Source organism: Cololabis saira, chromosome 5 (assembly GCF_033807715.1).
Source record: "Cololabis saira isolate AMF1-May2022 chromosome 5, fColSai1.1, whole genome shotgun sequence".
In the NCBI taxonomy this organism is placed as follows: Eukaryota; Metazoa; Chordata; class Actinopteri; order Beloniformes; family Belonidae; genus Cololabis; species Cololabis saira.
The window spans coordinates 8108555-8136015 of NC_084591.1; the positions used below are offsets into that span (position 1 = coordinate 8108555).

Genomic DNA, 27461 nt, shown 5'->3' on the forward strand with positions numbered 1-27461 from the left:
CTGGATCTGATACACCTTTTCCACCAAACTGGTTCCAGGGCTGGTTCTGGTTCTGTTTCCACTGACAAAGAACTAGCTCCGGGCCAGAAGAACTGGTTCCAAGGTAGCACCAACTCTTTGCAGGTGTAGAGGAAATAACCACTTACGTAAGCGGAGGGGGTGGAGTTATTAAGACCAACGGCAACAGCAAGACTGGGAGACGGAGACATTTTCAAATCAGAATGAATCTGGATGCAGCAAAGCATCATGGGAGGAGGAGACAACCTGTCTTTTAGAGACGTGTCCACGGAGGAGCTACGTGGACCAAGTCCTGTTAGAGCAGATACCTTGTTGTTGCTGCAACTTTCACGCAAACGCAGCGACGTAACTGACGTTTGCAGAGACGTAATGACGTGGCTCCCCTTAGCACCCGAGCTGTGGAAAAACAAACCGGTTCTCAGCTGGTTCCAAGTTGAACAAGTTGTGAACCAGAACCAGCCCTGGAACCGGTTTTGTGGAAAAGGGGTACCAGAGTCCTGGAACATCTTGCTGGAGTCAGCGCTGCTGAAGGAGGGTAACCAGTTATTACCTGGTTGTGTAATCGGTTGTGACACCATGATGTGGGTGTAACGTGTCGGCACCACCAGAACCGGACGGCACACATTCCTTAAAGAGCTAAAAGAGTTCTGCATCAGAGCTCTCGCTTAAATGAGGATATCATCGTGAATGGTGGAGGAAATGTGCATTGTTGTGTGTCACTGGATATCTTAATGTTGATGGTTTGTAGAGATACTGGGATTCCTGGGTAATAGGGGGAAGGGTCGGGGTAGTCTTGAATTGTTTATCTCCTGTTTCGTTTTGTTTAGTTTTCTTTGTCTGTTTTATTATTGTTGCTGTAGTTTTTCTTGTTTTGTTTTTTTTTTGTTTTATTTTTTATTTTACTTTTTTAGCATAGGAAGAGGAGAGAATCTCTGACCATACTGCTGTCATTTATGACAGTACTGTGATCATCCTGTTACCATGAGATTCTTAATAAAAAATTGATCACAAAAAAAAAAAACTTTCACGCAAACGTAATGACGTGGCTCCCCTTAGCACCCGAGCTGTGGAAAATAAACCGGTTCTCAGCTGGTTCCTAGTGGAATGAGTTGTGAACCAGAACCAGAACTGGAACTGGTTTGGTGGAAAAGGAGTAACAGATGGGCTTTAAGGCGTTAGCTTTGTGGGCCGAGCAGCATCTCCTCAGGGAAGCCGCAATCGCCTAACCTAACCCCTAATCCCTTCCCCTCTAACCTAACTGCTAACTAGTGATGCACCGAATGTTCGGTAACCGAAATTGTTCGGCAGAAAATAGCAAAAAAACCCTTTTGGTGTGATGAGGCAATCAAACAGCGAACAGCGTGGAGTGAGGGGGCGTGTGGTGCTAAAAGCAGCATGTCATGTCATTACTTGGATGTGGGAAAAAGCAGAGGACACGAGAAATGATCCAGGCTGAGTTGGATTTGGGAAACCGCTTGGTGATGGAGACGGTGACGGGACGCACAGCAGAGAAAAGAACCCGTACTACCGATGCAGTGGAGAAAACTCAGTGACTGATATGTTTGACGAGATCATCCAAGAAAATAACCCATATTTTTACAATTATTAATCAAGGCTTCAAATTGCGGAAATCAGCCCCACCGTGACCCGATTAACTGGATTGAACGGGAGAAAATGAAAAAGGATTATGAGAAAAAATACAATAAGTACAGTAAGACAAATTGTGACTGGTAGGTAGGAATGGGTGATATTTTACCGTTCACGATAAACCGTCAAAATATTCCCCACGGTAAGAATTTGTCATCTCGTGGTAAAAACGATAAATTGAGGAAATGAGCCAGAAAGAAAGAAATAAAAACAAGGAAAGAAAGACAGAAAGAAAGAAAGAAAGAAAGAAAGAAAGAAAGAAAGAAAGAAAGAAATGAGCCTGAAAGAAAGAAAGAAAGAAAGAAGGAAAGAAATGAGCCTGAAAGAAAGAAAGAAATGAGCCTGAAAGAAAGAAAGAAAGAAAGAAAGAAAGAAAGAAAGAAAGAAAGAAAGACATTTTTTAGTCCATACCGCCCATCCCTACTGGTGGGTATTTCACTGCACATTTATTTGATTTATGAAATGGTGAAAACATTGGCAAAATAAATGAAAAACTGCGAAGAACCATTGTTCGGTATTATTCGGTATTTGGCCAAGTGTTTATTATTATTTTTCAGTTTCAGTTTCGGCCACAAATTTTCCTTTCGGTGCATCACTAGCGCTAACCCCTAACTGTAACCACTAACCCCATAAAAGTATCTGACGGGTCTAGACTCCAGTTTTAACCTCCTCTCGTCCGCAGGAGAAGAAACACTTCATCGGTTCCAACTACCGCCAGGACGGGCCGGCGGGCAACGACATCCGGCGGACCAACGTGGCCCAGATCCGCATGGGCTACCGCTACGAGACGCTGTGCAACGAGCTGAGCTTCCTGGTGGACGCGGTGAAGGCGGAGGCCGGCCTGAGCCCGGCCGAGTGACGGGTCGCCGCCGGTCCCACCCACATCCGGACCAGTTCTCAGACCAGACACGAATCTTTGGTTTCTACGCTCCTCTCAACGTTCTCACTGGGAAACAGAAGGGATGGACATTGTTGTTGTTTCTCGGTTTCGGTGCTGGTGTTTTGGCCCGTTCAGGCAGCAGAACCCAGACCTGGCCTTCGGATCAGTACCGCCGTGGATTCTTCTGTGTTTTAGGTTTGAACTTAAGTGTGGACAGACTTGAGAAATGAGAAATAAAAATACCAAACGAGAGCTGAGTAGGTTAAAACTTTTTTTTTTTGGTGTAAAAACACAATAAAAGTGTCTGATCATCGTAGGTCGACACGACCGTTCAGTCAGATAAATATGGTGAAAGATGTTACGTTTTGTTGTTAATCTGAGGTTGTATTTGCTGAAATCAGACCTTTTTGCTGGAGTCAGATTATATTGTTACCATAGAGAGAAACCAGTCAAGTTTTCAGTTTGTGTCATAAACTGTTCTTGTTAAGTCAATTCAACTGATGTCACTGGATTCGTTTGTTTCGATTTTGTAATAGTTTTTCATACCGATAATAAAAAGCTGCAGAACAGTCGAATGTAAAACCGTGTAAAAATCCTTGAAACCAACAGACACGTCTCATCTCCTTTTATCAATAGATTCAGTATTTGGTGATACATTTAGGGTTTAAATCAAGTCATAAAGGCTGAAGATAAATGAGCTCAAACGATGGATGATACATATAAATAACTGTTTCCACTGACAACTGGGTAACATGTGTCTTAGTTTTACTATTGAAATAAGGGGAAGGTTTAATTTGTGTTTGAATATGTTATAGAGGTCAGAGAAGCTGTTGATGACAGAGGTGTTCTGCTAATCAATCAAAACGAGTAGGGGGGGGGCATTTAGTAATGTCCAACTTCGTCAATAAACACCTTTCATTAACCAGCATTTACAGGACTGTTTCAGAAAATTTGAATATTGTGATAAAGTTCATTATTTTCTGTAATGCAATTAAAAAAACAAAAATGTCATACATTCTGGATTCATTACAAATCAACTGAAATATTGCAAGCCTTTTATTATTTTAATATTGCTGATTATGGTTACAGTTTAAGATTAAGATTCCCAGAATATTCAAATTTTTTGAGATAGGATATTTGAGTTTTCTTAAGCTGTAAGTCATGATCAGCAATATTAAAATAATAAAAGGCTTGCAATATTTCAGTTGATTTGTAACGAATCCAGAATGTATGACATTTTTGCATTACAGAAAATAAAAGGACTTCATCACAATATTCTAATTTTCTGAGACAGTCCTGTATATCAGCAGGACTGGAGAGAAGTTAGAAACACACTTAAGCACTAAGAGGCATTGCATCACCTCAGTTGTTTACAAAATGGGCAATTATCTTATTAAATAGACTATTATCTTATTAAATTGACTATTATCTTATTAAATGGACTATTATCCGGCACATTTTAAAAACCAACAAACCCGCATCAGCAATTAAACATATCTGGTATGTTAATGTCAAAACTTCAAAATAAAAGGCTCTTTAAAATTATCTTTTAAAATATTGTTTTAAAAAGCTTCAAACAATGATGACAAAAAACTATCTTATAGGCTTCTGGCCTGTTGTTGCTGGAACATCAAAAAAATGAGTCCACTGTAGGAGTCACAAAGAATATGCAAGCTTTAACAAGATTGTAAAATAAATTGAAAAATCGCAGTTTAATATCAGAAAGACACCAACAAGACAGCCAAACTTCGGCGACACAATAAACAATAAAGAAGTCTCTGAGTTCAACCAGCAGCTGCGGCACATTATTTACGTGCACTGCAGAAGGGCGAGATTTTTTGTTCTATTTTCAGTATATTTGTCATTTTAGTTCGTTATTTTCGATTTCATATGAACGAAATAAATTGTAAAAACATCTTAAATGTGAAAAAAATAAATAAAATGTTTGCCCTCACCAACACGGCCGTCGTGGATCAAACTGAGTATCGATATCCAATCACAGGACGCATAAATGTCACATTCAACGTGAAGCTAGAGGGCTTTAGACGCAACTTGGGATCTGATTGGCTATTGCAGCTGTCAATCAACTGGCAAACAGGCAGATTTCATTCAGCCAGGCAACAGAAGATGGGTCATAAGGGCCAAACTAAGACAAAAAAAATGGAAATTACGAGAATAAAGTCATAATATTGTGAAAATAAAGTCGTAAAATTACGAGTACAAAGTCGTAATATTATGAGAATAAAGTCCTAATTTATGAGAACTCTAACAGGACACTCTGTGTTAAAATGAGTAATATTGAGCATCTTGTGAAGTTATATTAATACAAGTTAATACAAGTTTATTCTCGCAACATTATAACTTTATTCTTGTAATTTTACGACTTTATTCTCGTAATTTTGCATTTTTTTTTTGTCTTAGTTTGGCCCTAATACTCCGTCGTAGAATATGACACGATGAGAATATTCATACTTTTAGATATTTAGAAAATAAATAAAACATTAAATGAACCTTTATCATAAGTATGATCATGATTTCTGGTTATGTAGGGCCAGCAGAGAAGGCCTTGCCGGCCCCGACGGCCACCACTGGTCAAAACCAGCTAATTGTTCTTACAACCGCAAGGTGTCTCAGATGTTCTGTCCATCTCTTTGGTGCTAAAATATACAAATAACATGCGTTAAAAACAAAAACGTTGCTGGCTAGTTGTGCTGTCGGTCAGCACGTGGCTAACTTACCTGAACCACCTTTAAAGTTAAACATTGGGCTAAAACCCGAACATGATGCAGATTCACATCAAGGGTTCAGCTCACCTGCACTGTGCTAACGTTAGCCTGCTTGTCAGCTAACTGGTTCAGAGTGGTGACGTAGCTCAGCTACGTCACCACTCTGGCCGCGTTCAGACTGCAGGCAAATATCCGATTTTTAGCCCATCCAGATTGAAACTGGATGACTCTTTTGAATCAAATCAAATCAAATCAAATCAAACTTTATTTATATAGCACTTTTCCTACAAATAATGAAACACAAAGTGCTTAACAGAAAAAAAAAAACAAGAAAAAACAAATAAACATAAAACTTATTAATGCCTCAGTCTGAACAGCTCCAAACACTCAGATCGGATATGACTGTCCCAGACGCTCCAAACCACCCGCCCATTTCCAGTTGTGGAGCTACTCATCCTTTCACAGAGAGCATGTACAATCTCTGATGTCACGTCAAAAACTATTATTTTTTGTTTAAGTGTTGCAAATTCACATTACAACATGTTTTAATAACAGAAAAAAAGACCGCATTTCCACGTACGGTCGCCGCGTACCCTACGCCGTAGGCTCTGCGTTGGTGTAACGCGGAACCATAAATCAGCCTTCAGTCGCGCTGTGAGCCTGAACCTGAACCTGCAGCCCGTCAGCTCATTTGTTGTTCATTGCTGGTTCGTTTTGTTAACTCTGAGCTTTGTTGGTTGGTTTGTTAGTTTGCTGGTGGTTTTGTTCTGAACAACTTTCTCTGTTTCTCATTTTGCTGGGACGTCGGGTCCCTCCGCCGAGACACAACTTTTGCGGTATGCGTTCATTGCTGTGTCTAAAAATGATGCGCAGTGCCGACCCAATCAGGAACGGTACAGATATTTTATTTTTTTTAATATATATATAAAAAAATAAAGGATCCCCATAACCTTTGATCGGGTGGGCAGGACGCACGTTTGGGTGTGCACAGCCCCCCCCTGCCCCAGAACCAGCCTCGAGTTCCAGTACACAGAGGTCCGACGGGAGGATTAGAGTGAGATGGGGCAGTCTCAAACGATTTAAAATATTGCACAGTGTATGCCCAGCTTTACAGGTATGGAACAGCATGTGAGCTGGCTCCATATTGTTATTGTTTTTGATGTTGCAATTACATGACTTCACACACGCTGGGTGACGCCTCCGCTCCGACGTCGTTGCTACGGCAACCCGTCAGATCAGTCAATGATGTGACACAGTCTGAACAGAGCCAGATCCGATTTTGACACTTGCTAAAAACAGTGTGGACAGTCAGCCCTGAAAATGGGATATGAGAAGGAATCAGATATGAATCAGATTTGCCTGCAGTCTGAACGCGGCCTTTGAACCAGCTACGTCACCACCCTGAACCAGCTACGTCACCACCCTGAACCAGCTACGGTAGCTGGTTCAGGGTGGTGACGTAGCTGGTTCAGGGTGGTGACGTAGCTGCCCGGCATCATGGGAACACCACCAGGACCAGAGAGGTGGAGCTTCTCCAGTCTGGCTCGTCCTCCGGAACAACTTTCAACATTTCTTATAAACGTTTTTATTCTTTTAATGAATAAAATAGGATAAAATAAATGCTGCGTCCGAAATCCCATACTTCCACCCTAATGAGTAGCAAAATGAGTGTGTGAGATTTTTTAGTGCGTCCGAAACATTAGAATGTACTCAATAGTATGCGCTATCCATACTCATTCTGGAGAAATTTATTAGTGTGGATTGATGGACACTAGCCGAGCAGAAACTTCCCACAATGCAATGCAGCGGCGTTTGGTTGCTAAGTGCTGCGCAGATACGTATATGTCATAAGTATAATATTAAGTATAATAATATTATTACATAACATTAATATTATAATATTTGTATATAATATTAAATAATGTCATCTTGTTTCGGCCAGGATAAACGGGAAAGAGCGGACCGCTGCTACCACTGCTACCGCTGCTGTGACAGGTTACCATGGTAACAACCCCCCTCCCAACGGCAGGAAGTGACGTGTGCGCTCTTAATAGTACGTCCAAATTAATGCACACTACTGATATTTACTCAAAAATTTGACGAATTAAAGTATACTTTTTAGTATATACTTTTTAGTACGGGATTTCGGACACACCGAAAGTTTTCAGGCCTCAGAAAACATTCCTAACGGTAAGGCACAGCGGCGGCAGCGTCATGGTGGGGTTGTGGACGGCTCGCCAAAACTATTTCAAGGCAATTCAAGGAAACAATAACGAGTGTGTTTAAACAATAATGTATATAAACAATGATGAATGTAATTAAACAATAACAAGTGTGTGTGTAAACAAACACAAGCACACAAAAACTGGGTTTCAACTGTTTATAAAAAAGTGTAGATTTCATTTAAAAGTTAATTTTCAATCACATGTTATGTACAGTACTGTCTTATAGTGGAAAAAAGTTACATTTGATTAATTCACAGCAAAAAAACAAACAAACGAATTAGCGATTCCTATCAATATAACCTGAAACAAAGCTTTAGATTTCAGTGAAACTAATATAAGACTAAAACCAACTCTAACTTGGTGCAACGCTCCGCTTAAACCTTTTAAGAGACTCAAATTAAAGCCATTTCCTGGGTGTAAAAGTTTAACTCTCATTAAATCAGGTGAGGAAAAGCTGGTGGACGAGTGCAAACTACAGAACTTCTACAGCGATAAGACGCAAATAAAACTTTATGAAATTATCAGATATAATTAAAAAAAAACATTCAAGTATAAGGACGAGAAGACGCAGCGAAATCCCGCGGCGGAAGTCACATGACAGGGTCATGTGACGCGCCGTGGTCACATGACAGGGTCATGTGACGCGCCGTGGTCACATGACAGGGTCATGTGACCCGTGGCGGGAGGAACAAACATGCGGGTTATAGTGCACCGAATTTGGCTCAGAAACCAGAGGATTATTTCCTCCACATCTGGATTAGTCCTGGGTGCTAGTGCTGGTCTGGAGCATCCAGGTGTGGTAACACAATGCGAAGAGGGAAAGACGTCAGTAGTGGTGTCAGAGAAACAGCTGGAGACGGTTATAGAGCCATTTCCAGACGATCTGTCGGGACGGGAGTGAATGTTCCCGGGAGCCGACCGGGTTTCCATCAGCACCTCGGGGGGTCGGGACCTCTGGGCACATCAGGTACCAAGCAACACTGGCTTTGTTTAGCACTTTTCTCTTTTTGTTGTTCTAATTTGATGGGATGTTTCCCCCAGAAGGGGGCGGGGCCACCGACAGAAGGGGCGGGGCCACCAGTAGAAGGGGGCGGGGCCACCAGCCAGGTGGAGGTGCTGCTCTCACCTACAACCAAACTTTATACTGGCCGACACCGGGTGATAAAAATGGCAGAAATCAGGGATGAAAATATAAATTAAAAAAAAGAACATCCATCCATCCATCCATCCATCCATCAATCATCCATCATCTATCAATCATCCATCCATCCATCCATCCATCCATCCATCAATCATCCATCATCTATCAATCATCCATCCATCCATCCATCCATCATCCATCAATCATCCATCATCCATCAATCATCCATCATTCATCCATCATCCATCCAACCATCCATCCAACCATCCATCCATCCATCCACTCATCCATCAATCCATCCATCCATCCACTCATCCATCCAACCATCCATCATCCATCATCCATCCATCCACCCATCCATCCATCAATCCATCCATCCAACCATCCATCCATCCATCCACTCATCCATCCATCCATCCATCCAACCATCCATCCATCAATCCATCCATCCACTCATCCATCCATCCATCCATCCACTCATCCATCCATCCATCCATCCACTCATCCATCCATCCATCCATCCAACCATCCATCCATCAATCCATCCATCCACTCATCCATCCATCCATCCATCCATCCATCCATCCATCCATCCATCCATCCACTCATCCATCCAACCATCCATCCATCCATCCACTCATCCATCAATCCATCCATCCAACCATCCATCCATCCATCCACCCATCCATCCATCCATCCATCCATCCATCCACTCATCCAACCATCCATCCATCCATCCACCCATCCATCCACTCATCCATCAATCCATCAATCCATCCATCCATCCATCCATCCATCCATCCATCCATCCATCCATCCATCCACTCATCCAACCATCCATCCATCCATCCACTCATCCATCAATCCATCCATCCATCCATCCATCCATCAATCCATCCATCCAACCATCCACCCATCCATCAATCCATCCATCCATCCATCCATCCATCAATCCATCCATCCAACCATCCATCCATCCATCCACTCATCCATCCATCCATCCATCCACTCATCCATCCATCCATCCATCCATCCATCCATCCATCCATCCATCCATCCATCCATCCATCCATCCAACCATCCATCCATCAATCCATCCATCGACCCATCCATCCATCCATCCATCCATCCATCCATCCATCCATCCATCCATCCATCCATCCATCCATCAATCCATCCATCCATCCATCCATCCATCCATCCATCACCATCCATCATCCATCATCCATCCATCCATCATCCATCCATCCATCCATCCATCCATCCATCCATCCACCCTCAGCTGGATTCTATCGGGGTTAAATAAAGGCAACATCACAACATGGTTAGTTTCTTAAAGTGCTACATTAACCTCAACTCAGTCCGACCCGGGTCAGCTCCTGCTGCACCTGGGACCATCTGTGTGTTAAATAATCTTAACATATTTTAGCGCCAAACGTGACATGTGACACACAGTCCCAAAAAAACACGCCCCCTAAAGGGGGCGGGGCCTAAAAGAGGCGGGGCCTCCTTCTCAGTGAGTCATCAGGACATTTAGAGACCCGTCCGTCCATCACTTTATACTCCTTCGGCGGGGGAGGGGGGGGCAGTTTAGAGTCTCCAATTATGTGGCGGTGGGCGGGACCCCGGGGGGGTCCAGACCCGCCCCCCCCTCGAGGAGGCAGACCTGCTCTTCCTCCTGCTCCAACATCTTCACAGTGAGGTGATAGTTTGTGTTTCGGCAGGTGAGCGTCTGCTCTACGAGGGGGGAGGGGGCACATCTGCCAGATGTGGGGGTGTCAGGGCCGGTGGGGGTATCCCCTCCCCCCTCAGGGCTGGTGGGGATACCCCGCGTCGTCCGCCAGGTTCAGGATGTAGCGGGCCACGTCCTGCTCCGACGGGAAGTCGGAAATCACCCAGGAGTCGTTGGTGGCCGTCACCTGGAGGCGGCACATGGGGCAGTTCTGGCTCCGCCCACTCCTGCACACACAAGCAGGTGGAGATTAATTACCCGCTCGTTTCTAAATAAACGATTAGAGTCTGAGGCCACGTTTACACATAGCCGGGTATTTACAAAAACGGATATTTCCCCTTCTACGTTTTGAAAAATACCATCATTTACACAAATCCGCATAAATACGCTGTTACGGTGCTATGAGCAGCCAAACCTGCAGGGGGCAGTGTAACGAGAAGCATAAAGTCATGCAAGCCAATCAGAGTCCTGGAAAAAACGTCAACAAATGACACGAGTAACTTCCAGTTACCGTATTGGCCTGAATATAAGACGATGTTTTTTGCATTGAAATAAGACTGAAAAAGGGGGGGTCGTCTTACATTCGGGGTCTAGACGTTATACCCATTTACAACGCTAGATGGCGCCAGATATCTTTAAAGCGAATGCTAAACTTAACTCCCCAGGCCAAAGCAAACCCCTGTCACGAAGAAGAAAAATAAAAAATAGTATAAGAAAGAAAAGAGAAGAAAATAAGAGAAGAGATAACAGAAAGTGGAGAAACGTAGCGATAATCTGGAGAAAAGTGGGTGGAAATTCGGCAGATTAACCGGCAGCTTAGGAGAAGTTATGATGCAAAATAACATGCTTTTTCTCTCGAATATATTGTTATAATCATTTGTTTCAGATGTACTGTAATTATTTTCTGTATAAAAATGTAATTTGGTGTTCAAAAAGTCTTTCTTCAAATTGAGTCTTGAAAAAGAGGGGGTCGTCTTATAATCGGGGTCGTCTTATATTCGGGACAATACGGTACTTCCAAGATGAACGAGACTCTTTCGTTTGTAGTGACAGAGAAGTAAAGTTACTTTTAAGTGTGACTTTAGAATATAAAACAGGTAAAATACAAGAAAATATTGACAGTGGCCAAACAAATTGTAAACACGGGACGCACACGTGACGCTGGTGACGTTTCTGTCGCATAATGTGACGTTCTGAAGCCTAAATGTCCGTTTCCCTCTGTTTAGTTTTTGCAAATCTCCACTTTGGCCGGAGTTTTCAGAACTGATCGTTTTTGGTGACTTTGAGCTTTGTTTACGTGTTAATGAACGGCCAAAATGCATGAAAACACCACCGTTTATGCTACGTGTAAACGGGGCCTGAAAGTGTAAAGGGTGGAGTCCGGGGGGGGTGTCACCATTTATCGATGCACTTCTGGCAGAAGCTGTGGGTGCAGGGCAGGATGAGGTCGGCCTTGCCGTCCATGCAGATGCAGCACTCCTCCTGGTCCGTCAGCTGCTTCACCCTGGAACAGAGCACATCTGGATCAGCACATCTGGATCAACTGGTACCAGGTTCCTCTCCTCTGGAACCACAAGTAAACCTGCTGGTTCCAGAGGAGGAACCTGGTACCTGGAGGTTCTCTCCATTCTCTCCAAACGGGCCTCTAAACTAAATATATATGGAGTAAACCCGAGCAAAGAGGCAAGAAATCTAGGAGTCATATTTGACTCTTATTTTAATTTCAAATCACATGTACGCTGTGTCAGCATTTTATCATTTAAAAAATATTTCTAAGGTGAGGCCGTTTCTCTCTGAGCAACACGGAGAGACTAATGCACTAATGCCTTCATAACTAGCAGGATAGACGACTGTAATGCTCTTCTTAGGGCCAATCCCAATTCTCCTTCACTCGCCCTTCTTTTCTCCACTCGCACTTCTTTTCTTCCCTAAGCCCTAAAAAAGAAGGGGGAGATTTTAGGGCACTTGGCCCAGGGGCCTGTCCCAATTCTCCCCCTACCCCTCGTTTCCATCCCTAGCCTGATCAGGAAGCTGAGAGCCAAAAGCTGTTTTAATTTCAGCTGTAGCGCTGTTAATATGGCACTTATATTCCATATAAAAAAATGTGCACAGAAATATGTACAAAAAAAAAAGTTTGCAGTGTATGTGCTGCTACTGCTGATGAGGTGTCCTGTCCACCATTTTCTCTAAAAGGTTCAGGAACCTGTCCATATGTTCTTCATATAGTTTTGTACTTGTGTGGTTTTACTCACTTGGAAATACTTTTAAATTGTCTAATAAAACTTGTTTCACAACAGTTTTCTCTTCTGGGGTTTCTCAAAGTAAGGTAATGTCTCAAATTATAAACTGTACAACGAGATCAATAGTAAAATAAGGATAGTGAGAGAATCCGCAGTAAAAAAGGCTTTATTTGCTATATTCAAATAACATTTTTAAAAAGAAAAAAAGTAAACATTGCAAGCAAAACAAAGAAAGGTGCTGTTCCATATAAAAAAATTTGCACAGAAATATGTACAAAAAAAAATTTGCAGTGTATGTGCTGCTACTGCTGATGAGGTGTCTGGTCCACCATTTTCTCTAAAAGGTTCAGGAACCTGTCCATGTGTTCTTCATTTTTTTGACATCTTCTGTCTTCTTTGGCGGCCTCAGCTTGAAGGAAGTCCTGCATAGAGAGTTTCTTTTTTTGGGGGGATCGGGGGGAAAGTGGACCTGATGCCTGAAGCTTCCAGCTTCCTCTTCCAGCTGGTGAGGCAGAGCTTGAGGCCGATGTGCTGGCGTCTTCCAAAGTGTTCTGAGATAAAAAAGATGGATACACATGTTGATTACACACATGACTGGACTATCATACACACCCACAACATCATACCAGGTTCATTATCACTGTATAAATAAAAATTACCTCTGTGCTTTCCTCTGAATTTGTCAGAGAGGACACCGGTGAGGATGGAGGGTCGATTATGTTCTGAAAAGAAAATAACAGTTAGATCTTCAGGTACTGTAGTGTTTTATTACTCACAATCAGGAGAACCACCGGTCGTAGCACAAGCTAGCTATAGGAAGAAGGACTGGGGAATAAGATTGTGCTTTTTTACTGCTAAACTTACCATGAGTATTTGCGTGGGATCTTCATAAGACGCCAACAAACATGGAGGCTGGATTGAAGGTCTGGACCCCAAAACCTCATGCATCTCTTTGTAGAAAGGCCATGAGGCTGCTGTGTCCTGCATAACACACACACACACACACACACACACACACACACACACACACACACACACACACACACACACACACACACACACACACACACACACACACACACACACACACACACACACACACACACACACACACACACACACACACACACACACACACACACACACAATTTACAGAAGATTATTAATAAATACTTTACATGGATTTTTTTTTGTTAAGCATCATCTCTTCAGCAGATAATATTACTTGACATAACCATTGCTTACCTTATATTTTTTTTTAAGATTTTCCCATTTTTTGCCAATTTGTGCTGTGATGAATAGTAGTTCTACCATGGTTAAGGACCCCATCACAGATATTCTGCAAGCAGATAGCGAGATCACTCACTCCCACAGTGGTTTAGCAGCATATTTCTTCTTAGTAAAATTCTCCTCGTTGGTAGTCCTAAAGCTTATTAGGTGTCGGACCTGATCCGGAGTCTCTAGAATGAAATGTGATTACTGCAATGCACAAACGTCCTCGTAAAAAAAAAACAAACAAACAAACAAACAAAAAAAAAGTTTGAACTATGATAACAAGGCAGCAAGCGACGTTATTACTTCGTAACCCCCCCCAAATAACGTTGCTGCCTTATAGTAATGTGAAATATACAACACATTTGTAGAAAATATGAGAGTTAACGAGTAGTTAACAGGACACGGCAATGTTATCTACCCGACTCATCATCAACAGCCACATATTGCATTATCTTACGTTAACTCAGAATCAGAATCAGCTTTATTGGCCAGGTTCTAACATTGTCCAACAAGTAATTTGACTCCGGTAATTTCACTCTTTGGTATTAAAAATAAACAATAAACAATGTGGTATTTCTATGTACTGTTCAAACTGTTAAAACATACAAAAGCACTGTGATTTTTTTAATTCCATGGGACATTATACTTACATTTGTGGGTTCAATATCCTCCTGCTCTTTGCGGTTCGCCATTTGACTCAAAAAAATGAAAGAATGCTTGCTTGCTCAAAATCGAGACGAGTCTGTAAAGCATGTTTTCCTCGGTCGGCGAGCTAGACGCAGCCTACGGCGTAGCTTACGTAGCTTACGTAACCATATTCCGGCGCGATCTTAGCGAACAACGGACAAAAAAGGGATGATGTACATTCACTGAGTGAATATTATGAAAGTAAAATATCGGTTTGCGCCGAGAAATGTAATCAAAATGCATTTTTATGCAGAAACTAACTCAACATATTGATTTTACTCCCAAAAAAAAACAGAAATGTCCTCCATGTTTTTTTTTTTGATTCAGTCCGCAAATGACGACGAAAAGCATTCTGGGAAATTTTCATACCCCCTCGCTCGCCAAGTCAGCATCTGAAATCCCTCGATTTGAAGGGGCTATTCTCAGCCCCTAGCCCTCGTTATGCCCCCTCCCCCTAGGTGAAAAGAGGAATTGGGACACCACTACCTTCACGGGAACGCGCAAAAGTTAGGGTTAGGGAAGAAAAGGAGGGCGAGGGGGAGTATTGGGACACACCCTTACTGGTCTACCCAAGAATACCATCAATCAGCTGCAACTGGTGCAAAACGCTGCAGCGCCAGTTCTGACTCAGACCAGAAGGAGAGCACACATTAGGCGCATTTTAAAATCCTTACACTGGCTACCTGTTAGTTTTCGTGTTGATTTTAAAGTTCTTTTATTAGTTTATAAAACGCTACATGGGCTTGCACCAGAGTATATTTCAGAGATGTTTTTATTCTATGAACCAGGAAGGAACTCAGAACCTCTGGTTCTTCCTTTCTAGCTGTTCCACAGAGTAGAACTAAAAGATTTGGTGATGCTGCTTTTATCCACGATGCTCCAAAACTGTGGAACAGCCGGAGGATCTGAGAGGAGCTGGAAATGTGGACATTTTTAAACGTAGACTAAAAACTAATCTCTTTGGTCTGGCTTTTATGTAGCATAAAAATGTTATAGTTTTATTCTGTTTAACATTTTTTTTAAAGGTATCTGTTTTATTTATTTATCTATTTCTTGTAATGTTTTTATTATTATATTTTATTGTTGTGGACTGATTATTTTTTAGCCTTAATCCTTGAACTTTTATAATTTTTTTTTTCATTTTAATTAACTATATTGTATGTCAGTGTGCATTGGTCTCCCAGTTTTTATTTTGTTTTGTTTATTATGCTTATTTTTCAGTCAAAATGTCAAAGCACTTTGTATTTCATGTACCTGGATGAAAGGTGCTATATAAATAACATTTGATTGATTGATTGATTAGTGAGTGGATCTCCACCCCCCCGTCCACTCACTTCCCCATCCACATGCTGGCCTGGCAGGACTCTGCGGAGGGCAGCTGGGCCGAGGAGACGGGGGCCGCCCCCCCCTCGGCTGACAGGACCTCGGCCGCCTGGCTGGTGACGTCGCGGTACAGCTGGATGAACTGGTACAGGTTCATGATGCGCGACGCCTCCACCACGCCGTTCTCCTTGTTGATCTGGGGGGGCAGACGAGGTCAAGGGTCACTCACGGAGACGGAGACGGATGGACCGGTTACATTTATTAATATATGTAGATATATAGATTTATATTATGGATATAGATGTTATATGTAGGTATGTATATGGATATATTTAGTTATATTAAACGTACAGTATTTATATATCTATATCTCTATTAAAATATATTGATTTATAGTTATATGTAGATATGTTGATATATAGATTTATAGTAATTTTGATGTATATAGTTGGGGGTAAATATATGAACCAGTATATATAGCATATCTACTTTTATATAGTTAATCAAGTATATTGTTATACCATTGCTGTCTATTGTTCTCTATTATATTGTAGTATTATAGTAAAGTAATGATAATGTAATACTATACATTATAATAACTTTTATCATTACATACATACATACATAGTAGCACAACTAAATGCTGTTTTAGGATAAGTGTTTACTTCGTTTACTATCGGCCGCGTGGCCTAATGGATAAGGCGTCTGACTTCGGATCAGAAGATTGCAGGTTCGAGTCCTGCCGCGGTCGCTCTTTCTGGAAATTTCCCCTCTGTGGGACTATTAAAGAATTTCTTATCTTACTTCAATCCTACTCCGTTTGTATATCATTTTTTTATTTTTTCGTATTCTTTTTTACATGCATCTTTAGCTGCAGATATTCTGGATTCTTTTGTTGCTGCTGCTTCAACAAAACAACACCAACAACGAATCCGACGAACCTGAGTTCATGTCCGAACATCTCAGAGGTTCTTCTGCTTTAGACCACAACAAAAGCCAAACAATAACTTTCTTTTACAGCAAAGGTTCTCAACCCCCTGGAAATTTATGATCAACTGTTTTTTTAATACGATCCATCATCATCTACTTCTTCTTTTCTTCTTCTTCTTGTTATTGTGTTTATCATGTTCTTCTTTGTTTGTTTTTTTTAACATTATTGTAATTTTGAGCTCTAACTTGAACTTTGCATGTTAATGAGCGTTCCCCCAGCAGCTTCCTGCAAATATTTCACAACAAAAGCATTTTAAAGAAATGAAGAGGAAAGTCATAATTTGAAAAGAATGCAGATGGTTTTACGTTTGTATCAACGGTGTCCTGTAGTAACTTTAACCCTTTATGCCCGGCTGGAGTGCCGGCGCTCCCGTTTGCATATTGATTCTCAAAACGTACAATTACAACCAAATAAAACAGAGAAATAATTCTTTCTGCATGTTAAACAAGAAGAGTTTCACTTACATATCCTCATTTAGTGTCCCAGAGTTTTAATCCACTAAATCGTTTGGAAAAATCTCATAATAATCCAGTAAAATTGTAGAAATCTTCATAATTGATATCGCGGGTTATTTCTAGATCTGGTTCATGTTCACAGCTCGTCCTACGTTGACGTACGTCGACATCTACATCACCACATTGTCAGCGAGTCGTCAGGTTGGAGTTTTTCACAACACTTCAGGAAGGTGACGTCACTCCCCCGGGAAACTAGTCCGTTTGAATTTGTGCTCTTGTTCGTGCTTTTTATCAGAGATTTTCACGAAACATTACTCATCGACACACACACACACTACACACTCACTATACAAGACCACACACAGATAACGGTTTACCGTGAGGGAAGCTTTGGAGCTGATTTCAGCGCCGGATGAAGACGCAATATCTAAACGCGATATCTAAACGCGATATCTAAACGCTATATAAACAATATCTAAAATGATATATTTATGGAATTTATGGAATTACTCTGTGTCTATTTGTATTGATTTATTCTATTACTTGATACATATAAAATAACTACAAATGCATATCAGAACAACATGATGGATTTCACTAGGTATTATCTTTCCCAACACTTGTACCCCCCTCATATCTTGAAATGGAAAAAAATAAAACAGAATGTGGGAACCGGTTTCATACGATTCTGATTGCTACCCTGGATCTGTTTGATAATTCTGACCCATGGTGTTTCTGAAAGCAGTTCTATCAGCATTCTTAATCTCATAATATTATGAGAATGATATATCTCAAAAACTAAAGTATCAATTCATTCCAAATACATTTCCTGTGGCTTCTGTGTTACAATTTTGAGGGATCTAGCTGTGGGATTTCTGTATTTAGAAAAATATGTGTAAGATTAAAAAAACATTTACATTTTTTTTGGCAGTTATTGGCACTTTTTAGCAGTTTATTTAGTTAATATGGACTTGTAACATACAGATTATTAAAGATTAGCTTATATGGGTTGTTTTGATGCATAGCAACTAAAAATACTCCATAAAATGGCAGTATACCATGTAAACATGTAAAAATATGTTTCGACAGACTTGTTCTATGGTAGGTCATGAAGGGTTAAGGTGCAAGATTTCTTATTAAAATACAAAAAATTCCACTTGTAAAGAGTAAAAGGTCATGTGACCCTCTCTAGTTTAGGTAGATAAAAGGTCTCGGTCACATTTGAGTAAAATAATAATCTATTTCTATAAATGTCAGAGGATCTTATTTAATAATATATATTTTATTATCACGGACGCCTTGTAGTCACACCACAGACCACTAGGGGTCCGCAGACCCCCGGTTGAGAACACTGTTTTACAACTCGGCTTCCTGTCTTCTCTGGGTCTATTCTGCCCTCTAGTGGAGGCTTGTGGGATTACACACATTTCCCCACCTGAGACATTCAACCTTCCCAAGCGTAATGGGTGTTAAAAATCTCTACTATGCGATCAGATTACGTCCATCTCCTCGTGCAGATTTCGGGGTTTTTATGGTCACCTTGGTGCAGAGGATCCTGACCGCCACCTTCCACAGGATGGAGGAGTCCGACCCGGGCTGCACCTCGAACAGGAGGTGTTTCTGCTGCCCCGCCGCCAGCTTGGCAGTCCTGGGGGGGAGAGGACCAGACGTCACCACCAACCTCACATCAGGCATGTTATTCTGCCAAACACCTCTGTCTCCTTCCACCTGAACACTTATTCCACGGCCAAAGCATCACCGCAACAGGAAGAGACTTACACGTCCTTTTTTTTTTCCCTTTTAACTTGTCTGCATATATATTAATGGTTAATACCAAGTTTGTTAAAACCCAAAGCATATATGGTACCATATTTTCTGAACTACCAGCCGCATCCGCTCTATTTACTACATGTACAGAAGGTTTTGAACTGTAAATGATGTACATGTATGTACCTAAATAGATCCTTTCCTAACAGTGTCTTAACACGGCAGCAACTTTGCAACTTTGCTTCTACCTTCTTCTATCTGCTAAAGAAGAAGTAGTGTATTCTTCTTTGCATTTATTTTGTCTTAGTTTTGATTCTAATTCCGGTTAGAGCGCCCCGAGCGGTGGAAGAAAAATCCACAGAATAGCTGCACCTTTGTATAAGCCGCACGGTTCAAAACCTATGAAAAAAGTAGCGGCTTATAGTCTAGAAAGTACGGTATATGCATTTTAATCTCTTTAATCTTTTTTTTTTTTAAACATATATGTAAGAGTACGCAAGAGGGCCAAGAAGGGGAAAAAATATTTGAGAGGGGAAGATTTTTTTTATTGTGCACTTCGAGAAAAAAGTTGAAATGTCGTGAAAGTTGAAATGTCGAGATTAATGTTGAAATACAATTTCAAGAATAAAGTTGAAACTTTGCTTTTTTTCTCAACATTTCAATTTTATTCACAAAATTTTGACTTTTTTCTCGACATTTCGACTTTTTTCTCGGAATTGTACTTCAACATTAATCTCGACATTTCGACTTTTTTCATGAGGTTTCCACTTTTTTCGCGACATTACAACTTTTTTTCTTGAAGTGCATAATGAAAAAAAATCTTCCTCCTCTAAAATATTATTTTTATTTTTCTCCTGCATGGCCCTAATACTCTTCTGTATAAGAGGGATAGGGGGAGGGGTGTTAAGGGGTGACATCCGCTGCTAGTCAGAAATGACAGAAGTGCAGGAAAACACACAACGGACCACAAGCCTTTGGAATCTGCAAGAGAGGAAACAAACGAACAGAAACAGGAACAGGCAGAGACACAAACAGCAACCAGTACAGGTCTCTAAAACTGGATCAGGACTAGGCTACTGTGATTATCTGTCCCCAAAACTGTGGAGTGGAGAGACTTACACGTCGTTGAGCTCGGCCACTCGTGCCAGGAACTCCTCGTAGGTGAGGTGGCCGCCGTCACGCACCAGTCCCGCGTGCTTCAGCAGCTTTTCAGGCAGATGGCGGACCACCGCCTGACCCGAGATCTCCTGGCCCATCCTACCGGGAGCAGAGGAAACGAGATGCTGTTAGTCCGGCCGGCCGAAGCCGGTTTAAGATGTGGAAACAGCTCTTTAAGGTGCAACGACAGGGTTTCAGCCAGACTGAGATCTGGATTTCAGAGCATATGTTCAAAAGTTTGATTCTTTAGTTTTTCATCATTCTGATCCAGATCTGCTGCTGTTTGGGACCAGTCACATGTGTTTCTAGGAGGCCTGTGTTGAAAAAATTGATTTTCCGATTCTAAATCGATTCTCGTATTAATTCCTAAAAATCGATTTGTATGTCTAAAGATGGATTTTTTTTTCATCATTACAACTTTACATTACAAAAAAGGAATGTTTTGTTGGACATGAAAACAACTACTGCCATGTTTTCAGTTATAATTGCATAAATTGTCTATATTTCATTACTTTATATACTGCCTTGGGGTCACATTTGCATAAAATGCTAAAAACTAAATTCTCAAAAATTAAAAACCGAAATAGACTGAAAATGGAAAAAAATAAAACAGAATGTGGGAACCGGTTTCATACGACTCTGATTGCTACCCTGGATCTGTTTGGTAATTTTGACCCATGATGTTTCTGAAAGCAGTTCTATCAGCATTCTTAATCTCATAATATTATGAGAATAAAGTCGTAAAATTACAAGAATAAAGTCGAAATATTATGAGAATAAAGTCGTAAAATTATGAGAATAAAGTCGTAATATTACGAGAATAAAGTCATAATATTATTAGAATAAAGTCGTAAAATTACAAGAATTAAGTCGTAATATTACGAGAATAAAGTGTTAATTTATGAGAACTCCAACAGGAAGAGCAGTCTTCTCCCTGTGTTAAAATGAGGAATATTGAGCATCTTGTGAAGTTATATTTTGGTATCGGTTTCACAAATAAGGAAATACTCTTTTGGCACATCAGCATCAAATTATTATCAGTATAAGGACTTTAAAGTGATTGTGCAAACGACTAAGTCTATTTCGAAGAAGGAACCGCACAGACTTGGAAGAAAATCTTTATGATCATCCTCATTGTTCCCTGAGAAACAACAAAACCTCTTTGAATGGCAGCAGATGTAACCACGATACCTTCGCAGTCGACCATTACTATACTATACTATACTATACTATACTATACTATACTATACTATACCAGACAGCTCCTCTTCCACAAAAGACGCATGTGCTCTTCCTGTTAGAGTTCTCATAATATTACGACTTTATTCTCATAATATCAATTTTTTTTGGCTTAATTTGACCCTAATGCTCCGTCGTACATCTGCACACCTGCCCAGCAAACACCTGCGTTTATGGAGGTCTGCAGACCTGCAGGTGATGGGTTGAGGGATGATGACCAGCAGCACCTAGGGGTCCCAGGGAGGGTTTCTGTCTGTAGGAGAGCGTGGCGTCACAGCTGGGTGTTACCTGGTTTTACAGGTGCAGCAGGTAGTTTGTTCTGACTGGAAACTGACGTAATAAACACAGTAACGGGGTGTAACATCTGTAACAGCCCTGGCACCCCAGCAGACCTGCAGACCTGCTGTACCTGCTGTTCCTGCTCACCTGTCCGGTTTGCGGGTTCAGTTACCGCAGCTCACCTGTCTCAGGTAGCATCACAACCGCGTTCAAATAACCTGCTTTTGATCCGTAATAAAAGGACTGGGTCTATTACCATGTTAAAGCACGTGAATAACTCGTTTATAACACCGTAATCCGGGGCTTAAATCAACATGAGAACTCAGTTTGTTTTGATGATTTCAAAGTTCTTCCTAGCAACGCCCTCGGGTAGCATTGGCGGTTAGCCTGATATAAACCACCAACTGCAGCGTTAGAGGAGACAAATCTGGAATAAAACATCACGATTGAAGCTGTCACACGCTGAAACGGTGATAATATCCGCTCACCTGCCTTTAAAAGCGAGTTTTTATCCAAACTTTCGACATCCACCGTTAGCTTCGTTTACACAACACGGAGCACGCATGCGCGTGACGTCACGCCACGCGTTGCCTACGTCACTCAGCACCGCTTTGGTCAATAAACAGAAAAGTCACAAGATCTCTGCTAAAGTGCTTTTAACTTCGTTTTATAGGTTTAAACTGATACTACCCCTTCAGCTTTGTGAAAAAGTACTCCCTCTTTGGTTTAATGTAGGATGATATTGTAACAATTATGATTAAAATGATCATTGTCAATGATTATGTGTGTGTGTGAATATGTGTGTATATATATATATAGCCTATATATATATATATATATATAGATATAGAGCAGATGCAGTTAATAGAGACAGTATAGTGTAAATAAGTAATTTTATATAAATATGTATATGGGCATGTGTGTACAAATATATAGAAATAGTCAACTATGTTTATGTATGTATAATTACAGTATATAATGATAATGATAATAATAATAATAATAATAATAATAATAATAATAATAATAATAATAATAATAATAATGTTATTTAACAGTGTGAGTACAGTGTGTGAGTATTTATAAATATGGGTTAAATGATTAGTGAATGGGGTTAGGATTAAATCATTTACACTTCTTCCTACTCCTTTTTGGCACATGTAAATTAAGATATCAAATGTTAAAGTATTAAATTCTTTGTTTTGTTGTTTTGTTTTCTTCTCTTCTCTTGAATTGTTGTTTTTTACATGTACAAAATGAATCAAATCAAATCAAAATTCAAATCAATTGTTATTATGAGCGTCCCATGAGTGAATACAGTTTTGAGGTTTTTTGATCATTTTTTCTCCTGATTGATCTCTTAAAAGTCCCACCGCAGCATTTTAACTAGTTTGAGGCCCTGGACTTTGAGTGGAGCATTAGAGCATCTTATCTGAAGGGAGACTGAAGTGCTTAAGACAAGAAAACAACTCCACGAGACATAAAGTCCAGACTCAACCTGTATAATGATTTAAAAAAAATCAAACTCGATTCCATTACATTTAAACAAACTTAAGAAGTTTAAGGTAACAAACTGCTAAAGCTACTGTATATACCTCCCAGGACACACACACAAGTATAAATACATCCCATAATTGAGGTCACACCCCTTAAACAAACAAACAAGTGATTGGCTGTAACAACTATTTGTCTTTTTGTCATCCATGCTGATGTAGCTCTGCTGCTGTTTAGATTAGATTGTCCTTTATTCCTCCCTCAGTGGGGAAATTCGCTTTGTGTAGCAGCAGTACACACAACATACATACATACATACATACATACATACATACATACATACATATATATATATATATATATATATATATATATATATATATATATATATATATATATATATATATATATATATACAGTATATATACAGTATATATATACAGGACTGTCTCAGAAATTGTGATAAAGTTCTTTATTTTCTGTAATGCAATTAAAAAACAATAATTGTCATACATTCTGGATTCGTTACAAATCAACTGAAATATTGCAAGCCTTTTATTCTTTTAATATTGCTGATTATGGCTTACAGTTTAAGATTAAGATTCCCAGAATATTCTAATTTTTTGAGATAGGATATTTGAGTTTTCTTAAGCTGTAAGAAAAAAAAAGGAAAAAAAAGTAGAATAAGTATAAAATAAAATAGTGCAAAAATCTCCCCTGTGGATGTTTTCATGCTCCGACTGGATCTGGTTAAACTACTAATGTGCTGCCTGTTCCTCAAAAGCCTCATCATTGTTTTTCCTCCGTGAAACATTCCTACACTTGATTTATTTATTTATAAAAACGTTTTCTAATCGATCATTGATGCGTTACATCTTCAGTTTCTCCACCTCACCAGCAGATGGCAGCAAAGGAAACCGACCTGGACCCACGGTTGGATCAGAGCTTATGAAACCTTTCTGATCACCCAGAACTCTGGAGGTGGGTTCTTCTGGACGGGTCCTGGGCCGGTCCTGGGCCGGTTCTGCCGGATCCACGTTAGCCTCACCATCCCTCGGTCACACCACCGGCCTCTTTTAAACCGCCACCCAGAGCAGCCAGAAGTTTAGGAAGTTAAAAACGCCACGGAGGCGTATATTCAGGAAACGCGCTCGAGCTCTGAACGTTCCTCACAAGTCGGATCTGAAGCTTCCTGTTTCGGTCCTCGCCACAAGTCTGACACGAGGACTATAAAAAAATCAAAGAAAACTGCTGAATTTACAAACATCACGTTGGAAGAAAGAAGAAATGAGTCGGGTGTGAATATTTTTATAAACAGATCTTCTGAAAATGAACAAAAGTAGAAAGACTTCACGTAGACGGCCTGGGGACAGGTGAGCATCGGTACCCCTGGTACCCCTTTACCACCAAACTGGTTCCAGAGCTGGTTCTGGACTTGGGAACCAGCTGAGAACCACTTTTTTTTTTCAATGACTCAGGTGCTAAGAGGAGCCACGTCATTACGTTGGTGCAAACGTGAGTTACGTAGCTGCGTTTGCGTGAAAGTTGCAGCAACAACCAGGTATCTGCTCTAACAGGACTTGGTCCACGTAGCTCCTCCGTGGACACATCTCTAACAGACAGGTTGTCTCCTCCTCAGACCCATGATGCTTTGCTGCATCCAGATTCATTCTTATTTGAAAATGTCTCCGTCTCCCAGTCTTGCTATTGCCGTTGGTCTGAACAACTCCGCCCCCTCCGCTTACGTTCGCCGTTCTTTCCACAAGACCAGCAAAGAGTTGGTGCTACCTTGGAACCGGTTCTATTGGCCCGGAGTCAGTTCTTTGTCAGTGGAAACAGAAAGCCCATTTCCAAACTCAGCACTGGCCCAGAACCAGAACCAGCCCTGGAACCGGTTTGGTGGAAAAGGGGTATAGCAGAGCTCCACAGGAGATCTGGCTGCCCTCGTTTCAGATGTTGGAACTAAAATTACCAAAAACAAACTAAAAAATACAACATGAAAAAAAACCAACATGCAGCATATCAGAAAACTTTACTGTACGTAAAAACGTGTTTCCATGGGAACCACTGACAGTGACGGATCTGGCTGTGAAACCTAAGATATTTGACGACTTCAGGGGGCTCAGAACTCTTCCTTCTGGAGGGTTTTTTTCATCACTGGCTCTCTGTGACATCACAGAGGGCCGAGCTTCAGAAGTGGTAGCTTATAATCGTGCAGCAGCATCCGAATACGTTCATGTGAATCTGTCAGTACTTCTTACTAAATACCACATTCACCCCAAAATAAGGTTTTCATTTTAAAAATGTGACTACATCTGAGGGTCCTCCTGTATTTGGGGTCCAGACATTCAAACAATCTTCCACCGGTGTCTCGTCTCCTCATAAATTTAAGAAGGCTCTGAAATCACTAAATACTTTCCATATGGTCTGCTAAATGAACCTGGGTCCATTGATTATTTTCTTTAGAGTTATATTCTTGGTGTGTTTTTTACCCTATTGTTGTTATATGTAAGTCTCATTATCTTTGTTATTAATGTTTCTTCTTCTCTTTCACCTGTATGACATGTGTTAGGATACTTATTCTTTATCTAAGGAAATGTTATCTTTAAATGTACACATTCCTGGAGAACGCCACTTCGTAAGCCCCTGGAGGGTTTTTAGGCATCACAGTTACCGAATCTATGTAAACTTTTTTAATGTTTCTGTATGTGAAAATAAACTAACAAAGGTGTCAAAAGAGCTGGACCTTTCACACCTGTAACCCCACCACCCGCCTAAACGGGCGGAGCAAGCTGACTCGGAAACACACCCGCCTTATCTCAGTCGTAGTTAGCCTAAGCTACGATGCTAATCAAAACAACTTTAAAATTAATTCTGGTCAAATCTGTCCGGACATCATCATCAACTACCGTATTGGCTCAAATATAAGAGGGTGTTTTTTGCATTGAAATAAGACTGAAAAAGTGGGGGTCGTCTTCCATTCGGGGTCTAGACGTTATACCCATTTACAACGCTAGATGGCGCCAGATATCTTTAAAGCGAATGCTGAACTTAACTCCCCAGGTCAAAGGAATCCCTGTCACGAAGAAGAAAAATAAATATAGCGGTAAGAAAGAAAAGAGAAGAAAATAAGAGAAGAGATGACAGAAAATGGTGAAACGTAGCGAGAATCTGGAGAAAAGTGGGAGGAAGATCGGCAGGTAAACCGGCAGTTGAGGAGAAGTTATGATGCAAAACTTCAAGATGATGATTTGAATGAGGCAAAATAGCAGGCTTTTTCTCTCGAATATATTGTTATAATAATTTGTTTCACATGTAGTGTAATGTCTTTTTTCAAATTTGAGTCTTGAAAAAGAGGGGGGTCGTCTTATAAACAGGGTCGTCTTAGGCCACGTTTACACGTAACCGGGTATTTACAAATACGGATATTTCCCCCTCTACGTTTTGAAAAATACCATCATTTACACGAAACCGCATAAATCCACGGTTAAGGTGCTATGAGCAGGCAAACCTACAGGGGGCAGTGTAACAAGAAGCATCAAGTCATGCTAGCCAATCAGAATCCTGGAAAAAAACATCAACAAATGACACGAGTAACTTCCAGTTACTTCCAAGATGACATGAGAGTCTTTCGTTTGGAGTGACAGAGAAGTGGAGTTACTTTTAAGTGTAACTTTAGAATATAAAACAAGTAAAATACAAGAAAATATTGACGGTGGCCAAACAAATTGTAAACACAGATCGCAAACATGATGCTGGTGACGTTTCTGTCGCATAATGTGACGTTCTGAAGCCTAAATGTCAGTTTCCCTCTGTTTACAAGCAAACGTGAAGACAGAGTTTTTGCAAATCTCCACTTTGGCCGGAGTTTTCAGAAATGATCGTTTTTGGTGACTTTGAGCTTCGTTTTTGTGTAAACGAACGGCCAAAACGCATGAAAACACCACAGTTTTTGCTACGTGAAAACGGGGCCTCATATTGGGGCCAATACGGAACTTTAAATTAATTTTGGTCAAATCTGTCCGAACATCATCATCAGGTATCGCTACGGAAACCACATCCTCAACGAGAGCCGCCAGAGCTGGAACTGGGACAGTTGGGTTTTACGAAGGCGACCCGGATGTAAGAACGGGTCAAAACCTCCAAGGTGGATCTGCAGGAGCAGCAAACCGGACCACTTCACG

The 27461-nt window shown here is 40.8% G+C and overlaps 2 protein-coding genes and 1 non-coding gene across 3 annotated transcripts in view; 2 read left to right on the forward strand and 1 right to left on the reverse strand.

The window, feature by feature from the left end:
* Positions 1 to 3039, forward strand: part of LOC133443713 (AMP deaminase 3-like) — a 41570-nt gene extending 38531 nt beyond the window's left edge. The window contains exon 16 of the mRNA XM_061720886.1: positions 2348 to 3039. Within this exon, the coding sequence (XP_061576870.1) occupies positions 2348 to 2524 (177 nt within the window). The 3' untranslated portion in view covers positions 2525 to 3039. The remainder of the gene's footprint in view (positions 1 to 2347) is intronic.
* Positions 3040 to 9920: 6881 nt separating this feature from the next.
* Positions 9921 to 22363, reverse strand: rnf141 (ring finger protein 141). Its single transcript, XM_061722425.1, has 6 exons — positions 22276 to 22363; positions 20227 to 20364; positions 18880 to 18988; positions 15906 to 16090; positions 11766 to 11873; positions 9921 to 10596 (listed from the first exon to the last, which is right to left on the reverse strand). The coding sequence occupies exons 2-6, from the start codon at positions 20361 to 20363 to the stop codon at positions 10446 to 10448; spliced, it is 690 nt and encodes a 229-aa protein (XP_061578409.1). The 5' UTR covers position 20364; positions 22276 to 22363; the 3' UTR covers positions 9921 to 10445.
* On the forward strand, positions 16573 to 16645 carry trnar-ucg (transfer RNA arginine (anticodon UCG)). The gene has a single exon. It is a non-coding gene; the product is annotated as a tRNA-Arg (tRNA).
* Positions 22364 to 27461: the final 5098 nt, after the last annotated feature.

What these genes read in the sequence shown, in the direction of transcription:
- rnf141 (XM_061722425.1), bottom strand. Translation starts at nt 20,363, where the DNA reads ATGGGCCAGGAGATCTCGGGTCAGGCGGTGGTCCGCCATCTGCCTGAA. An exon ending in GTGGCCGAGCTCAACGACGT is followed by an intron (nt 18,989 to 20,226) that starts GTAAGTCTCTCC and finishes TCTCCCCCCCAG; the next exon opens with GACTGCCAAGCTGGCGGCGG. An exon ending in TCAGGATCCTCTGCACCAAG is followed by an intron (nt 16,091 to 18,879) that starts GTGACCATAAAA and finishes CTGCCCCCCCAG; the next exon opens with ATCAACAAGGAGAACGGCGT.